At 54.3% G+C, this 17,568-nt stretch overlaps 1 protein-coding gene across 1 annotated transcript in view; it reads left to right on the forward strand.

The window, feature by feature from the left end:
• LOC129710069 (insulin-like growth factor-binding protein 4) overlaps nucleotides 1–17,568 on the forward strand; it is a 34,186-nt gene that overhangs the window by 7,989 nt on the left and 8,629 nt on the right. Inside the window, 2 exon segments of the mRNA XM_055656771.1 lie at nucleotides 13,249–13,309; nucleotides 14,886–14,902. Of these exon segments, the coding sequence (XP_055512746.1) occupies nucleotides 13,249–13,309; nucleotides 14,886–14,902 (78 nt within the window).

The following is a 17,568-nucleotide window of genomic DNA, read 5'->3' on the forward strand; positions in this document are numbered from 1 at the left end:
TTTCCCCCCCCACCACGTCCTCCCAACTTCCCACACACCTCCCACCATTCCCACGAGGGACACCACCCAACTTTCCACACCCTCCCAACTTTCCCACAAACATGTCACCCTCCCAACTTTGCCTCACACACGTACAGACTACCTCCCCACTTGTCCCAACACGCTCCCAACTTTCCCACACCTCCCAACATGCCCCACCGCCAACTCCCACACACCGCCCAACATTCCACCCTCCAACATTCCCAAGCCCCGCCCACCTGTCCCACCACATACCACCTCCCAACTTCCCCACAACCTCCCAACTTTCCCACATCCGCCCAACTTTCCACACAACCATACCGCCCAACGTGCCACCCGCCCAACGTCCCCCTGCCCACTTTCCCCCCCCACGAACGTTCCCACACCGTCCCAACATGCCCACACACACCCCCGCCCACGTGCCCACACCGCCCAACGTGCCCCACAACCGGCCCAACGTGCCACAAACCGCCCAAACTGCCCACACCCTGCCCAACGTTCCCACAGGGGGGGGGCTACCCAAAAAAGCCCAACTGCCCCAGGGACCGCCCAACCGTGGCCCACACACCGCCCAAGGCGTGTCCCACACCGCCAACTTGGCCACAGGGGGTGTGGGGGCCTGCCGCCAACATGCCCACATACACTGCCCAACGGCGCCAAACTTGCCCACACCCCGCCCAATCGTGCCCACATCTACCGTCCCACGTGCCCACACCCTTCCACTGCCCCACCCACCGTTCCCACTTTCCCACACCCGCGCCACCGTGCCCACACCGCCCAATGCTTTGCCACCCAACAACTGCCACGTTGCCCGCCAGCCTGGTTGCCACGTGCCCACGGCCCATACACCGCCCCAACGTGCCCACACCACCGCCCAAACGTGCCCACAGGGAACCGCCCAGGCCCACAAACAACCCCCAACTTGCCCACACAACGGCCCAACGTTCCCACACCCGCCCAACGTTCCACACCGCCCAACGTGCCCACACCACCCGCCCAACGTGCCCACACACCGCCCCACGTGCCCACACACCGCCCAACGTGCCCACACACCGCCCGCCCCAACATGCCACCACACCTCCCAACGTGCCCACGTGCACAACCGCCCAACGTGCCACACACCCAACGTGCCACACAACCGCCCAACGTGCCACACACCCCGCCCAACATGCCCACACACACAACTGCCCCCACCCCACCGCCCAACGTGCCCACACCACACCCGCCCAACGTGCCCACACCGCCCACCGTGCCCAACACCGCCCCACGTGCCCACACCGCCCAACGTGCCCAACAAAGCACCGCCCAACTTGCCCACACACCACCCAACAAAGTGCCCACACAACCCGCCCACGTGCCACACACCGCCCAACAACGGCCCCACACCGCCCAACGTGCCCACACCGCCCAACTCCCAACATTCCCACCACACCGCCCACATGCCCCCACCTCCCACATGCCGCAACACCGCCAACATGCCCAACCTGCCCCCTGCCCGCCCCTACCGAAGCCCCGCCCAACGTGCCTGCCCCCACCGCCACCGCCCACGTGCCCACACAACCCCAACGTGCCCAACTCCGCCACACACCACCGTCCCAACGTGCCCACACACCGCCCAACTTGCCCACACCGCCCAACCTTGCCCACCTCCAACCGCCCCACGTGCCCCACACCCCCAACCCTGTTCGGTTCCCACACCGCCCAACTTGCCCACACCCACGCCCCCAACGCCCAACGTTCCCACCCCGCCCCGCCCCCACGTGCCCACACAACCGCCCAACTTCCCACACCGCCCAACTTGCCCACACCAACTCCGCCCAACGTGCCCCACAACCGCCCAACGTGCCCACACCGCCCAACGTGCCCACACACCGCCCCACGTGCCCACACACGCCCGCGCCCACACAACCCACGTGCCCACACACCGCCCAACTTGCCCACACCGCCCGTCCCAACTTGCCCACACCCACTGCCCAACGTGCCCACCCCCGCCCAACGTGCCCACACACCAACTTTGCCCAACCAAACCCCCAGTCCCACACCCCCAACTTGCCCACACCCTCGCCCAACGTGCCCCACACACCGCCCAACGTGCCCACACCCGCCCAACGTCGCCCAACGTGCCCACACCGCCCAAGCGTGCCCACACACCCCGCCCAACACCCACTTCCCCATCCGCCCACACACCGCCCAACTTGCCCACACCACACTTCCCAACGTGCCCACACCTCCCACCCCCATTCACCACCACCCAACGTGCCCCACTGGCCCCACCTACCAACTTGCCCCACACATACCTCCCTCAACGTGCCCACACCCATGCCCAACGCACCCACACCCCGCCAACCAAACCATTTCCCACCGCCCCCCCAACGTGCCCACACCTCCCCACCCGCCCCACGTGCCCACACACGCCCACCACCCCCACAACCGCCCAAGTTCCCCACTCCCCCCCTCGCCCCACACTGCCCACTGCCCCTGCCCACCCCCCACACCCCCCCCACGTGCCCCCACCCCCCACACTTGCACCACACCGCCCAACGTTCCCACAACCCCCCACGTGCCCACAACCCCCACTTGCCCACACCGAACCAACTTGCCCACCACCGCCCAACGTGGCCCACCACCTTCACCGCACCCCCTGCCCCACTTCCCACTCGCCCAACGTTCCCCACACCGCCCAACGTGCCCACACACCCACAACGTCCCTCCCGCCCCACTTCCCCCCATACACGTCCCACGTCACCAACCCAACGTGCCCCCCCCGCCAAACGTGCCCCACACAGGCCCAAACGTCCCCACCCCATCCCCACTGGCCCACCCACCCCCCAACCATATCTCCACCCTGTCCTCCCATGTCCTGTCTACCCCGCCCAACTCATTGTGATAGTCACTCCCCCCCTGCAAGCCCGTTTCCCTTCCACCTTTGTGTGGAAAAGTTACCCCCTCGCCCCATTAACCCCCCCAACCCCTCCCCCCCTTCACCTTAACCATCGCCCTCATTTTCTCCCCCCCCCCACTATGGTCTCACCCACTCCAGCATCACGCCCCATCTCTCCTCATCCCTCATCGTTCCCATCCCCCCCCCCCAACATCTCCCCCCTCGCCCCCCCCTCCCCCCCCGCCCAATCTACCCCCCCTCGCCCCACCCCCCCCCCTCCCCCCCCTCCCCCCCGCGCCCCATCTCCCCCCACCCACCGCCCCCCTCGCCCCATCGCCCCCATCTCGCCCCCTCCCCCCCTCCCCCGCCCCCCTCCCTCCCCCCCTCCCCCCCCCTCCCCCCCCTCGCCCCATCTCCCCCCCCTCGCCCCAACACCCCCCCTCGTCCCCATCTCCCCCCCCCTTCTCCCCCATTCCTCCCCCCTCCCCCCCTCCCGCCGGGTCATCTCCCCCAGCCCCCCCTCTATACCCCCCCTCGCCCCACCCCCTCCATCCCCGCCCCACCTCCCCCCCTCGCCCCATCTCCCCCCCCCTCGCCCCACTCCCCCCCCTCCTCCCCCATCTCCCCCCCCTCCCCCCATCCCCCCCCCCTCGCCCCATCCCCTCCCCCTCCCCCCCCCAATCCCCCCCCCCCCCCCCATCCCTCCCCCCTCTTCCCCTCGCCCCCCTCGCCCCATCCCCTCCATCCTTCCTCTCCCCACCTCCCTCCCCTCTTGCCCATCCCCCCCCTCCCCCATCTCCCCCCGCCTCTTTCCCCCCATCTCCTCCTCCCCCCTCTCCCCCTCCTCCTCCCCATCCCTCCCCCCTCGCCAACCTCTCCTTCTCCCTCGTTCTCTCTCCCTTCTCCCCCTCCTCCCTCCCCCTCCCCCCCTCGCCCCCTCCCCCCCTCCCTCCCCCCCCTCGCCCCCTCTCCCCCCCTCGCCCCATCCCCCCCCCCCCCTCGCGCCCCATCTCCCCCCCTCGCCCCATCCTCCCCCTCCTCGCCCCTCTCCTCCCCCTCGCCCCTCCTCCCCCTCGCCCCATCTCCTCCCCCTCGCTCCCCCTCCCCCCCTCTCCCCCCCTCGCCCCACTCCCCCCCTCGCCCCATCTCCCCCCCTCGCCCCCTCTCCCCTCTCTCTCCCATCTCCTCCCCCCTCGTCGGCCCCCCCTCTCGCCCCTCCTCCTCCCCCCCATCCTCCCTCGCCCCCATCTCCCCCTCCTCCCCCTCGCCTCCTCCCCTCTCTCCCCCCCCCTCTCCCTCTCCCCTCCCCCCCCCCCCACTTCTCCTCCCCTCGCCCCCTCATCCCCCCCCCCTCCCCTCTCTCCCCTCCCCCTCCCTCACCCCTCCCCCCTTCTCCCTCCCCCTCCCTCCCCCCCTCCCCCCCTCGCCCCCTCCTCTCCCCCTCTCCCCCATCTCCCCCCCTCGCCCCTCCTCCCTCCCCCCCTCCCCCCCTCCCCCCTCCTCTCTACCCCTCCCCTCCGCTCCCCTCCCCTCCTCTCCCCCCCCCCCCCCCCCTCCCCCCCCTCCCCCCCCCCCACTTTGCCCCCCCCCCCCCCCCCCCCCCCCTTCCCCCAACAATCCCCCTCCCCCCCCCCATCGCCCCCCCCCCCTCTCCCCCGCCCCTCCCCTCCCCCCCTCCCCTCTCCCCTCTCTCTCCCCCGTCCCTCTTCCCCTTTCCCCCCCTCCTCCCCTCTCCCCCCCTCCCCCTCACTCCCCATCTCCCCCCCCTCGCCCCCCTCTCCCCTCCCCTCGCCTCGCCCCTCCCGCCCCCTCTCCCCCCCCCCCCCCCTCGCCCCATCTCTCCCCCCTCTCTCCTTCCCCTCCCCTCCCCCTCCCATCCCCCCCCTCCCCCTCCCCCCCTCGCCCCATCTCGCCCCCCTCGCCCCATCTCCCCCTCTGCCCCATCTCCCCCCCCCCTCCCCCCATCTCCCCCCCTCGCCCCATCTCCCCCCCCCTCGCCCCATCTCCCGCCCCAGTCCCCCCCCCCTCCCCCCTCCCTCGCCCCCGCCCCTCCCCCTCGCCTCCATCTCCCGCGCCCCCCCCCGCCCGCCCCCCTCGCCCCCTCCCCTCACCCCATCTTGCCCCCTCCTCCCCCCCTCTCGCCCTCATCTCCCCCCCCCCTCCCCCATCGCCCCCCCCTTCCCCATCTCCCCCCCTCGCCCCCCTCCCCCCTGCCCTCCCTCGCCCCCATCCCCCCCCCTCCCCCCCCCCCCTCCCCTCTCCCCTACCCCATCTCGCCCCATCTCTCCCCCCGTCCCCCCCCTCCCTCCCTCACCCTCCCCCCTCTCTAGATCCCTCCCACTCCTCCCCTCGCCCCCCCACCTAGTCCGTCCCCCCCCAGGAACTCGCCCCCAGGTTGTTGGCCCAATTCATCCATGATGACCATATTCCTCATCCCTCTGGACCTATTGGCCTGGTTTTGGCCCATATAACCATATAACCATATAACAATTACAGCACGGAAACAGGCCATCTCGGCCCTACAAGTTCGTGCCGAACAACTTTTTTCCCTTAGTCCCACCTGCCTGCACTCATACCATAACCCTATTCCCTTGAAATCCATATGCTATCCATTTTATTTTTAAATGATACCAATGAACCTCCTCCATCTCTTCCACTGGACCTCATTTGGCAACCGGTTTTGGCCCGTAATCCCTCTCAAAAAATTCCTTTGCAGCTACCTGTCCAGATGTCCAAAGGGGAGGTGTGGAAAGAGGACCCAAAGGGTCAAATCTAATGATGGTTTTGTGTCCCTGAGTTAGTTTGTTTAGTTTACTGAGGCACAGTGAAAAGCTTTTGTGTCGGAAGGAGCTGCAGATGCTGTTTTTTTTGCAGCAAAGAAGAACACAAAATACTGGAGTAACTCAGCGGGAATAGTTCCTTCTCTCCAGAGATGCTGCCTGTCCCGCTGAGTTACTCCAGGATTTTGTGTCTACTTTCAGCGAATAGCTTTTGTTGCATGCTATCCAATCAGCGGAAACAGGTGTCAGTCCAGCAGAGGGTCAGTAAATGTGGTGTTTCTACAGTGCCCAGGATGAATATGGCCAGAAGTGCCATTGATATTTCCAGAATGATAATAAATTCTTGGCACTGGTTGTTTTCCTGTTGTGTTATTTTTAAGAAAACCCCATTGATGTGGTGGATGTGGTGAATTTTGAATTTGTAGAAAGCCTTTGAAAGAGTGGCAGAAAAAGTTGGTGTGTGTTTGAGAATATAGTACTGGCCTGAATTAAAGATAGACACAAAATGCTGGAGTAACTCAGCGGGACAGGCAGCATCTCTGGAGAGAAGGAATGGGTGACATTTTGGGTCGAGACCCTTCTTCAGACTGATCGGAATCAAAATTTGGTTGTAAGAAGAAAGCATAGAATTGGAGTTTATGGGACTGGCAGCGGTGAATCGAGAACCATCTGGGATCAACCTGACTTCTCTCAATGTACATTAGTGACACGGATGAAGGGACCAAACGTACCATTTCTAACTGTGCCAATGACACAAAACTGGGTAGATTGTGAATTGTGAAGAGAGGATTTGGTGAGTTTGACAAGTTGAGTGGGTGGGCAAATGCATGGCAGATGCAGTGTAATGTAGATGAATGTGAAGTTGTTGGCTTCAGGAGCACACACTGATTTTGTGGCTGGTTAGCCTGCGACAAAAAGCTTCTCTCTGTACCTCAGTGCATGTGACAATAAACTAAACTGAACTGAAAGGTTGCGTATTGGTTTGAGGGAGGGAAATGATGTGGAGAGGGTTCTGGTGTCTTTGTACACCTGGTCTTCAGCCCGGGTGCAGATTCGATCCAATTTGTGATCCCAGCTACCAAGACAGATGTGTACAGCAATTCGTTCTTCCCCCGCACAATTAAAGCGTGGAATAATCTTCACCCTACTATAGTTACCCAACTAAATTTAAAGTAGCTCTTTCTTCCCAATAACTCTTTCTGGCTTAAGCCCTCCCTTCACCACCTCCAGTTTAAATTCCATTTGGAATATTTTGGAGGACCAAGAACCAAGAATGCAACCAGCACTGGGGGCAAATGGTGGAAATTGTTGTTCCTTGTAGGAAGTGGTTTTGGATACAGAAGTAGAGATCTCTCATTGTGAGTGACCTTTGGTGGGACTACACCGGGAATCCTTTTCTCCTTTTCTAACAAAGAAGAGACTTTCCACAGACAATGCAAGCATTCTGATTTGTGGGTGGTGGGGTTGTTGAGTGAGGAGATACTGGGTTAAACAGCCTTGTTTGTGGTTACTGTGGTTTGGGGGAAATCAGGTGAGATCTCAGAATTTTGACTGGGAAGATGTTTCTTCTCCCTCAAAGAATCTGAAACCAGGGTTCAGTCTCAGGATAAGTGGTAGACGCCTAGAACGGAGATAACAGGGAAACCTCTTCACTTAATAAGATGAACCTGTTCATAAGACATAGGAACAGAATTGGGCCATTTGGCCCACTGAGTCTACTACGCCATTCAATTATGGCTGATCTATTTTCCCCTCAACCCCAAGCTCCTGCTGTCTCCCCGTAACTAATCAAGAACTTATCAACCTCTGATTCAAAAATACCAAATGATTTGGCATCCACAGCTGTGAATTCCACAGATTCACCAGCCTCTGGCTAACAAAATTCCTCCTCATCACTATACTGCAGCTGTGGTTTTCTCTACCACAGGGGCTGTGGAGGCCATGTCACCGAGTATACTTGAGACAGAGGTAGCATCTTCATCACACAGGGCATTGAAGATACATGGAAAGATTGTGAATATGGCATTGTTAGAGGATCAGTCATGATTGTCTTGAATGTTAGAACGGGGTTTGAAGGTTCCAATGTCCTCCTGCTCATATTTACTAATGTTTCTCATCAGAATTAAAGTTGAATCTAAATTGTTTCATGCTTTGAGGTTGACTAAAGGCATTCTGGAAGAGGGCAGGGTGAGGTTGTGTGTAACCTGTGAATCTTGGGAGGATGTGTCGGAAAGAACTGATGATGCTGGTGTACACCAAAGGTAGACATAAAATGCTGGAGTAACTCAGCAGGTCAGGAGAGATCTCTGGAGAGAAGGAATAGGTGATGTTTGGGGTTAGGAACCTACTTCAGAGGTTGGTCCTGAAGAAGGATATTGACCCAAAAACATCATCTTTTCCTTTTCTCCATAGATTCTGCCTGACCCGTTGAGTTACCCATTTTGTGTCTACCTTGGGAGGATAATGGGGTGAAATGGCAGAATGAGGGAGTACAGTCAGGGTGTGTGGTAGCTGGGCCAGATAGTTAGTGAGGTTTCTGTTGCAGTCAGCAGCTTACTTGGTAAGTGACTAGTCAAGTGTGAGGTGCTACTGTACCTAAGTAGTTTTGTGACTGGAGACTAATTCAATTCAATTCAATTCAATTCAACTTTAATGTCATCGCACAAATACAAGTATCAGTACAACGAAATGCAGTTTTGCGTCAGTCCGTAGTAGTTGTACATAAAGAGAAAAACAAGAAAAAAATAGAAAGAGAGAAGATACAGAATAATCAGGAAATACAGAATGATTAAACAATGGGGATGGAGGGACCAGAGAAGTCTATCGGCGGGACTCCGAGTTCAGCAGTGTGATTGTGTTGTTATAGAAGCTTTTCCTCATCCTGCTGGTACGTGACCTGAGGCTCCTGTACCGCCTCCCTGATGGGTGGAGGGCAAACAGTCCATGGTTGGGGTGTGAGGGGTCTTTGATGATCTTCCCAGCCCGTCTCAGACACCGTTTTCGGTGGAGGGCATCCATGGCAGGGAGCGGGGCACCGATGATGTGCTGCGCGGTTTTCACCACCCGTTGTAGTGCCTTCCTGTCCGCAGCAGTGCAGCTGCTGTACCATACCGTGAAGCAGGTGGTCAGGATACTCTCTATGGTACAGCGGTAAAAGTTGGTCAGGATCTGGGGGGACAGGTGGGCTTTCTTGAGCCTCCTAAGGAAGTAAAGGCGCTGCTGTGCCTTTTTGATCAGCTTGGAGGTGTTGAGGGACCAGGACAAGTCCTCCGAGATATGCACTCCGAGGAATTTAGAGCTGGATTGTATTTACATGGGCCTCTATGTCTGAACGACACCTCTCTGAGGGGCCACTCCTGGTCTGATGATGCTCAATCAATAACATATCCCAGCCAACATGGACCACTCTGGGCGTTGCCCATTTTCACCTGTTGAAACATTGTACATCTCAGTCTACAATTTCCAAATTAATAAAGAGTTAATGTTTATGCCTTGTTTCAATATACATTTCCTGCTTTACCCCCTAAATGCTCGCTACCTCGAATGAGTGATGTACTGTGAGTTTCAGCAGAATTGGCCCAGAGCAACCTGGAGAAACAGTCCCTCCCTTCTCTCCCCAACACGACTGATGCACCCCGTCTTCCAGCTGCCTGTACTCTGACCCAGTTTGCTGTTACTCCCATTGTCCATGCCTGGTCTAGCATGGAGCAGGACCTTGCTGTGGGCTGTGTGAAAGAGTTAATGATTGCCAGAGCTAACAAGCACCTTGTGCCCAGTAACTGCCAGGTGTGAGTTATCCCACCTGCCACCCAGCACACATTTAACTTCCTAATTTTGCAAATATTTCCAAAAGTAGTTTTATTCCCTCCACTCCATCTGTGAACTTCAAGTCTTTGAGCTTAGATTGTTTATTTTTGTTTGAATAGTAGTTTCTGACACACCTTGCTTGCCACAGTCAGCACACTCGCATCCCACGGCCAACATTGTTATCTTTGGCCAAGGGTTGCAGATACAATCCAAGGATATAACATCTGGATTTGTTAGTGCTTGCCTGGTTCAGAGTGCAGAGTGTGTTAGTTCTCACAGTGCCGGAGGGGAGGGGAGACACAAAATGCTGGAGTAACTCAGCAGGACAGGCAGCATCTCTGGAGAGAATAAATGGGTGACGTTTCAAGTCGAGACCCTTCTTCAGACTGGAGGGGAGGAGGTTTGATTGGGGTAAGTGGGCCACACCTCGTGGAAATCATGTTCTGGATAACCTTTCAGCATGGGTTTGTGTCACTTGAACACAATCGAGGTCTGAAGAAGGGTCTCGACCCAAAACGTCACCCATTCCTTCTCTCCAGAGAAGCTGCCTGTCCCGCTGAGTTACTCCAGTCTATCTTTGTTTTAAACCAGCATCTGCTGTTCCATCCTCCACAATCAAGGCTACATCTGCCTTGCCCCCACCCACCACTGCCATGCCTCACTCGGTCTGGGAATGTCTGGCTGTTGACCAACTAGCGAGCAGAGTGCAACTAAGTACAGTGGTGGCTGTCTTGTTCTCTACACCTATAACTACATTCAACGCCCCACCAGCGACGTCCCAGGAAGAGTAGGTGAGCAGAAACTGAACCAGAGCCACAACGTTGAGTGCAGGTCAGAGACTGGGGACCCTGCGGTGAGTAACCTGCTTCCTGACACCTCAATGGCTTCCCATCAGCTACAAGGCACAGGTCAGGAATGAGAGGGGACGCTCTCAGCTTGCCTGGATTAGTGCAGCTCCAGCAACCACTTGGATTTGGTTGCTGCAGGTGTGTTTGTGGGGATGTCCAGTGTTGTCTCCACACCTTGTCGGACTGCACTGATGGGACCAGACTGGAGTGGAGTCTTAGAGTCAAGGCTTGATGCCAACCAGTGGCCCAGTAAACATGGTGTTTCTCCTTCCTTCACAAACAAAGCATCTGAACTTGGACCTTTGAGCTTTGCTCTTTGTGAGTTAGGTGAATATTGCGATTGCAGATTGGGCCAGAGGTGGCCATTCGGCCCTTCTCCTTCCATGGGTATGTCTGCCTCTCCTTACCCTTCTCAGCTCCCTCCATCTCCATCGAGTTTCCCTTAAGCCCATCGTTGCCGTTTGCTCCCCCGGGAGTGTGCCCACACCCCCCCATCTGGCCCGGACCATTCCCTGTGTGGCCCAGATTCCCCTGTGTTTGGTCATCTCAAGGTGAAGAATCCTTGTGGTGATCACCTGAATTAATCTTGTAAGAGAACGCACACTATCCATCATTGTTGGATGTAAATTGGCTAATCCTGCTCTGAGCACTATCATATTTTCTTCCAGCACCTCACCCACAGAAGGCATCAGTTCAAGGCAGTGTTGCACAGCACCTGCAGAGTTAATACAAGGTTTCCTCCGAGTCTTTGGTTTCAAATAACAATGCAACATCTGGTTCTCATTTCTTTTTTTTATATTTGGATTCTATTTCTGCTCAAAGGTCACAGAGGAACCTGGAGCATATTCCCGGCATTCCAGACGACAGCAGTATCAGCAATGCCGGATATCAAAGAGATTCCTTTCCCCTGATGGGAGACTCAGTGTGAACACATCCTGTGGATTCGGGGGTTAACCTGCAGATGCAACTGGTACCCAACATGTTCCCGCCTGTCTTCAAAATGACTGTGACGTGCAAGTCATGGAATAATCAAATGTAGATATCCCCCTCATTGTCAGCTCTGTGTTAGTCTAGCTCCCGTCACTAACTCTGCTTCCAAGCAGTGCCAGAGATTTCTTCTGTGATTAAAATAATATGAAACAATAAGATCAAATACAGAAGATGGGAGGGAGAGTGAGGGATAATGAAGAAAGGGGACTGAGAATTCAAAATTGAAGTTGTTCAGATCGATAACTCTGGCTGACATGGGCAAGGAGGGCCGAAGGGCCTGTTTCCATGCTATATTTCAGAGCTCTATGACTAAGTAGGTGCAACCAGGATTACAAATCAATCAAAGAGCGGAGTGTTGGTGGTAATGTTTATAGCATTGCTGCTGTACCAACCCACTTAGACTTGGAACAGCCCAGTCCTAACACCTTGGTCTCTCTCTGTCCTCTCTCTCCGCTCTGTATTTGGTGTTTCAGTCTCTGCCTGGCACCTTGTCCAGGAGATGAAGAGTGTGTGTGATGGTCCATGTATTCATTGGCTTAGACAATAGGTGCAGGAGCAGGCCATTTGGCCCTTCGAGCCAGCACCGCCATTCAATGTGATAAATTGCTCTGCCTGCTGGAGCTTTGGGTCACTCTCCCTCCCTCTGTGTTCTGGAGCTGCTGTGTTTTGGCAGATGGAATTGCCCTTTGCTCCTGGAACTCTGAAACCAATTGTGCATCTGGAGCGCTGGCCAGTTTACTGATCCCCCTGAGGGAGGGCTCATCACAACCTCCGCTCTGTGTGACTCAGCGGTAAGTGGGGAGGTTGATGTCGTACTCGGAGACACTGAGCCCACTCACTGACAGTCTGCACTTGGTGTGGAGCCATGTTGACCCATCTGTGCTTCATTAGCTGAAACAACAGTCAACGCAGCTGAAATTAACCCTGGTGCCCTGGGTTACAGGAGGACCATTAACCAGGCGCCAGTCTGATCTTTATCCAAAGACCCCCGCTGTGGAGTGTGGATGGGTTGCACAGTGACAAGATTGGGCAGGTAGAGTCTGAAGAAGGGTTCTCACCATAAACATCACCTACTCCTGACATGCTAACTGACCCGCTGAGTTACTCCAGCATTTTCTGTCTAATCTTTGGTATAAACCAGCATCTGCAGTTCCTTCCAGCACAGAAGATTGGGGTGGGGTGGGCCCATCCCTTGTTGAAATGTCTGGTGAGGAGATCACGGGCCAGGGATACAGATATTGGCCCCTCTCCAGTCTTGTCTTGTCTCCCCTCCCTTGCTCCTTGCCCACCTCCCTGCTCATTCTACCCCTCCCCCTCATCATCTCCCCGCTCATGGCTCTCACCAGCACATTCTCCCTCTCTTCACCCTCTCACCTTCCTCCTTCCCTGCTTTCCCTGGCCTCTCCACCCACCCTCCCCCTCTGGGCCTTCTCTGCTCTGTGAGTAGTTTGTCCACCACTTTCTGTGTTTGCTTTGGACTGTGAGAGTCTTTATTGGCCTGACTCACTGGAACAGGTTGTGTCCCAGTTCTGCTCTCGCTTAGATATGAAGCAATTTGCAAGCATCAGTCGGTGGGGTGGAGTGTGGGCCCCGAGTGTCCTTTGCTGAAGGACTCTCAGCTGTTTGCTTTGCCACTTATTTATTGTGATAAGATTGGTGTAATCGTTCTAAACTGCATTCGTAACCAAAGATTTGGGATCAAATTTCATTCGAACATTTTGATGACTTCTATAACATGGTGCCTCAAGATGAAAACAAGTTCAGACAACCGCAGACTGAGGTCTTCACAACAGGTTCACCCGCTTAGAAGGTGTTGGGACAGAAGACGTGTTTACACTGAGCGGCGGACTGGCTTGCGATGCGAATAGGGCTGTTGAGCCAAAACCAAAAAGGCCTAAGGCAGGCAAGGCCATTGTAGTGGGAGACTCCATCGTGAGAGGTACGGACAGGGGTTTCTGCGGCAACAGACGGGATGCGAGGATGGTGTGTTGCCTTCCCGGTGCCAGGATCCAGGATGTCACGGACAGTGCAGAAAATCCTCAAGGGCGAAGGTGAACATCCGGAAGTGGTAGTGCATGTCGGCACAAATGATGTCGGAAAGAAGGGGATGAATATTCTGCAGCGTGACTTTAGAGAGCTCGGAAAAATGTTGAAAAGCAGGACCTCCAGGGTTGTTATCTCCGGTTTGCTTCCAGTTCCCCGTGCTAGCGAGAGCAGGAACAGGGAGATACGGGACCTGAACGTGTGGCTGAGGAACTGGTGCACGGGGCAGGGATTTAGATTCTTAGATCACTGGGATCTGTTTTGGGGTAAGGGGGAACTGTACAAAAGGGACGGATTGCATCTTAACAGGTGTGGGACCAGCATTCTGGCAGGCAGGTTTGCCACTGCTACACGGGTGGCTTTAAACTGAATAAGGGGGGTGGGGTGTCGAATGGGATAGTGGAGGATGGAGTTAAAGGGAAAGGGTTTCTTAAATGTGTGAGCGTAGAGACAGAGGGGTGTAAAATGAGGGTAGAAGCAATAGGTAGCAAGGTGAAAAGTAAAAGTGGCAGGCAGACAAAACCAGGGCAAAAATCAAAAAGGGCCACTTTTCAACATAATAGTATAAGGGGTAAGAGTGTTGTAAAAACAAGCCTGAAGGCTTTGTGTCTCATTGCAAGGAGCATTCGTAATAAGGTGGATGAGTTGAATGTGCAGATAGCTATTAATGACTATGATATAGTTGGGATCACGGAGACATGGCTCCAGGGTGACCAAGGCTGGGAGCTGAACATCCAGGGATATTCAATATTCAGGAGGGATAGAGAGAAAGGAAAAGGAGGTGGGGTAGCGTTACTGATTAGAGAGGTGATTAATGCAATGGAAAGGAAGGACATTAGTTTGGAGGATGTGGAATCGGCATGGGTAGAGCTGCGAAACACTAAGGGGCAGAAAACGCTGGTGGGTGTTGTGTACAGGCCACCTAACAGTAGTAGTGAAGTTGGAGATGGTATCAAACAGGAAATTAGAAATGCGTGCGACAAAGGCAAAGCAGTTATAATGGGTGACTTCATCTACATATAGATTGGGTGAATCAAATTGGCAGGGGTGCTGAGGAAGAGGATTTCTTGGAATGTATGCGGGATAGTTATCTAAATCAACATGTAGAGGAACCAACGAGAGAGTAGACTATTTTAGACTGGGTATTGAGTAATGAGGAAGGTTAGTTAGCAATCTTGTTGTGAGTGCCCCCTTGGGCAAGAGTGACCATAATATGGTTGAGTTCTTCATTAGGATGGAGAGTGACATTGTTAATTCAGAAACAATGGTTCTGAACTTAAAGAAAGGTAACTTTGAGGGTATGAGACGTGAATTGGCCAAGATTGACTGGCAATTAATTCTAAAAGGGTTGACGGTGGATATGCAATGGAAGACATTTAAAGACTGCATGGATGAACTACAAAAATTGTTCATCCCAGTTTGGCAAAAGAATAAATCAGGGAAGGTAGTACATCCGTGGATAACAAGGGAAATCAGGGATAGTATCAAAGCGAAGGATGATGCGTACAAATTAGCCAGAAAAAGCAGCATACCGGAGGACTGGGAGAAATTCAGAGACCAGCAGAGGAGGACAAAGGGCTTAATTAGGAAAGGGAAAATAGATTATGAAAGAAAACTGGCAGGGAACATAAAAACTGACTGCAAAAGTTTTTATAGATATGTGAAAAGAAAGAGATTAGTTAAAACAAATGTAGGTCCCTTGCAGTCAGAAACAGGTGAGTTGATCATGGGGAACAAGGATATGGCGGACCAATTGAATAACTACTTTGGTTCCGTCTTCACTAAGGAAGACATAAATAATTTGCCGGAAATAGCAGGGGACCGCGGGTCAAAGGAGTTGGAGGAATTGAGTGAAATCCAGGTTAGCCGGGAAGTGGTGTTGGGTAAATTGAATGGATTAAAGGCCGATAAATCCCCAGGGCCAGATAGGCTGCATCCCAGAGTACTTAAGGAAGTAGCTCCAGAAATAGTGGATGCATTAGTAATAATCTTTCAAAACTCTTTAGATTCTGGAGTAGTTCCTGAGGATTGGCGGGTAGCAAACGTAACCCCACTTTTTAAGAAGGGAGAGAGAGAGAAAACGGGGAATTACAGACCAGTTAATCTAACGTCGGTAGTGGGGAAACTGCTAGAGTCAGTTATTAAAGATGGGATAGCAGCACATTTGGAAAGTGGTGAAATCATTGAACAAAGTCAGCATGGATTTACGAAAGGTAAATCATGTCTGACGAATCTTATAGAATTTTTCGAGGATGTAACTAGTAGCGTGGATAGGGGAGAACCAGTGGATGTGGTGTATCTGGACTTCCAGAAGGCTTTCGACAAGGTCCCACATAAGAGATTAGTATACAAACTTAAAGTACACGGCATTGGGGGTTCAGTATTGATGTGGATAGAGAACTGTCTGGCAAACAGGAAGCAAAGAGTAGGAGTAAACGGGTCCTTTTCACAATGGCAGGCAGTGACTAGTGGGGTACCGCAAGGCTCAGTGCTGGGACCCCAGCTATTTACAATATATATTAATGATCTGGATGAGGGAATTGAAGGCAATATCTCCAAGTTTGCGGATGACACTAAGCTGGGGGGCAGTGTTAGCTGTGAGGAGGATGCTAGGAGACTGCAAAGTGACTTGGATAGGCTGGGTGAGTGGGCAAATGTTTGGCAGATGCAGTATAATGTGGATAAATGTGAGGTTATCCATTTTGGTGGCAAAAACAGGAAAGCAGACTATTATCTAAATGGTGGCCGACTAGGAAAAGGGGAGATGCAGCGAGACCTGGGTGTCATGGTACACCAGTCATTGAAAGTAGGCATGCAGGTGCAGCAGGCAGTGAAGAAAGCGAATGGTATGTTAGCATTTATTGCAAAAGGATTTGAGTATAGGAGCAGGGAGGTTCTACTGCAGTTGTACAGGGTCATGGTGAGACCACACCTGGAGTATTGCATACAGTTTTGTTCTCCAAATCTGAGGAAGGACATTATTGCCATAGAGGGAGTGCAGAGAAGGTTCACCAGACTGATTCCTGGGATGTCAGGACTGTCTTATGACGAAAGACTGGATAGACTTGGTTTATACTCTCTAGAATTTAGGAGATTGAGAGGGGATCTTATAGAAACTTACAAAATTCTTAAGGGGTTGGACAAGCTAGATGCAGGAAGATTGCTCCCGATGTTGTGGAAGTCCAGGACAAGGGGTCACAGCTTAAGGATAAGGGGGAAATCCTTTAAAACCGAGATGAGAAGAACTTTTTTCACACAGAGTGGTGAATCTCTGGAACTCTCTGCCACAGAGGGTAGTCGAGGCCAGTTCATTGGCTATATTTAAGAGGGTGTTAGATGTGGCCCTTGTGGCTAAGGGGATCAGAGGGTATGGAGAGAAGGCAGGTACGGGATACTGAGTTGGATGATCAGCCATGATCATATTGAATGGCGGTGCAGGCTCGAAGCGCCGAATGGCCTACTCCTGCACCTAATTTCTATGTTTCTATGAACCGTTCCTGCCGTGTTGATGTGCCCCTGTGCTTCTGATCACCTTCCACTCCACTGAGATGAACGTTGGGATAAGTTCAGAAACAATCGCACACATGGCACCCTCCTCCCCATCTCCAGTGAAGCTCCACGTTTGCCTCGGTGGGTCTGGGGACATTGAATCTCTTTGAGGAGACTATGAGCACATTAGGAATCTTTCCTGCTGTCCATCGGATGACCTTTTCGCAGCCGAACAAATCTCCCTGTTTCACTGTGTTGTGTTTCCCCACACCAGTGGGGTGCCATCGTACTGCAGCCAGAGAGTAGGCCTGAACTACTGTCCATCTCATTGCTGACCCTCCAACTATCTTTGATCCAACTTGACTCACTTTATCTTGCACTGAATGTTGTTCCCTATCATGTACCTATACTGTGAACGGCTCGATTGTAACCATTTACAGTCTCCCCGCTCACTGGTTAGCGTGCAACAACAGCGTTTCACTGTACGCTACAACATGTCCAACTGGTGGATGTTAGCAGTTGAGATTTAAGTGACTTTGGGGAATAATGGGAGGGAATGGAAGGAAAGTGCAGGTGGATTAAAGGATGGATGGTATATTGTCACATACACAGGGAACACTGCAGCGTGCCAGGCACATTGATGGTGTCCTGTACAATGCAAGGTGCTGCCGTTCAGTAGCTCCGAGCTGTCCTTGTACAACACACATTGTAC

Source organism: Leucoraja erinacea, chromosome 27 (assembly GCF_028641065.1).
Source record: "Leucoraja erinacea ecotype New England chromosome 27, Leri_hhj_1, whole genome shotgun sequence".
NCBI lineage: Eukaryota > Metazoa > Chordata > Chondrichthyes > Rajiformes > Rajidae > Leucoraja > Leucoraja erinaceus.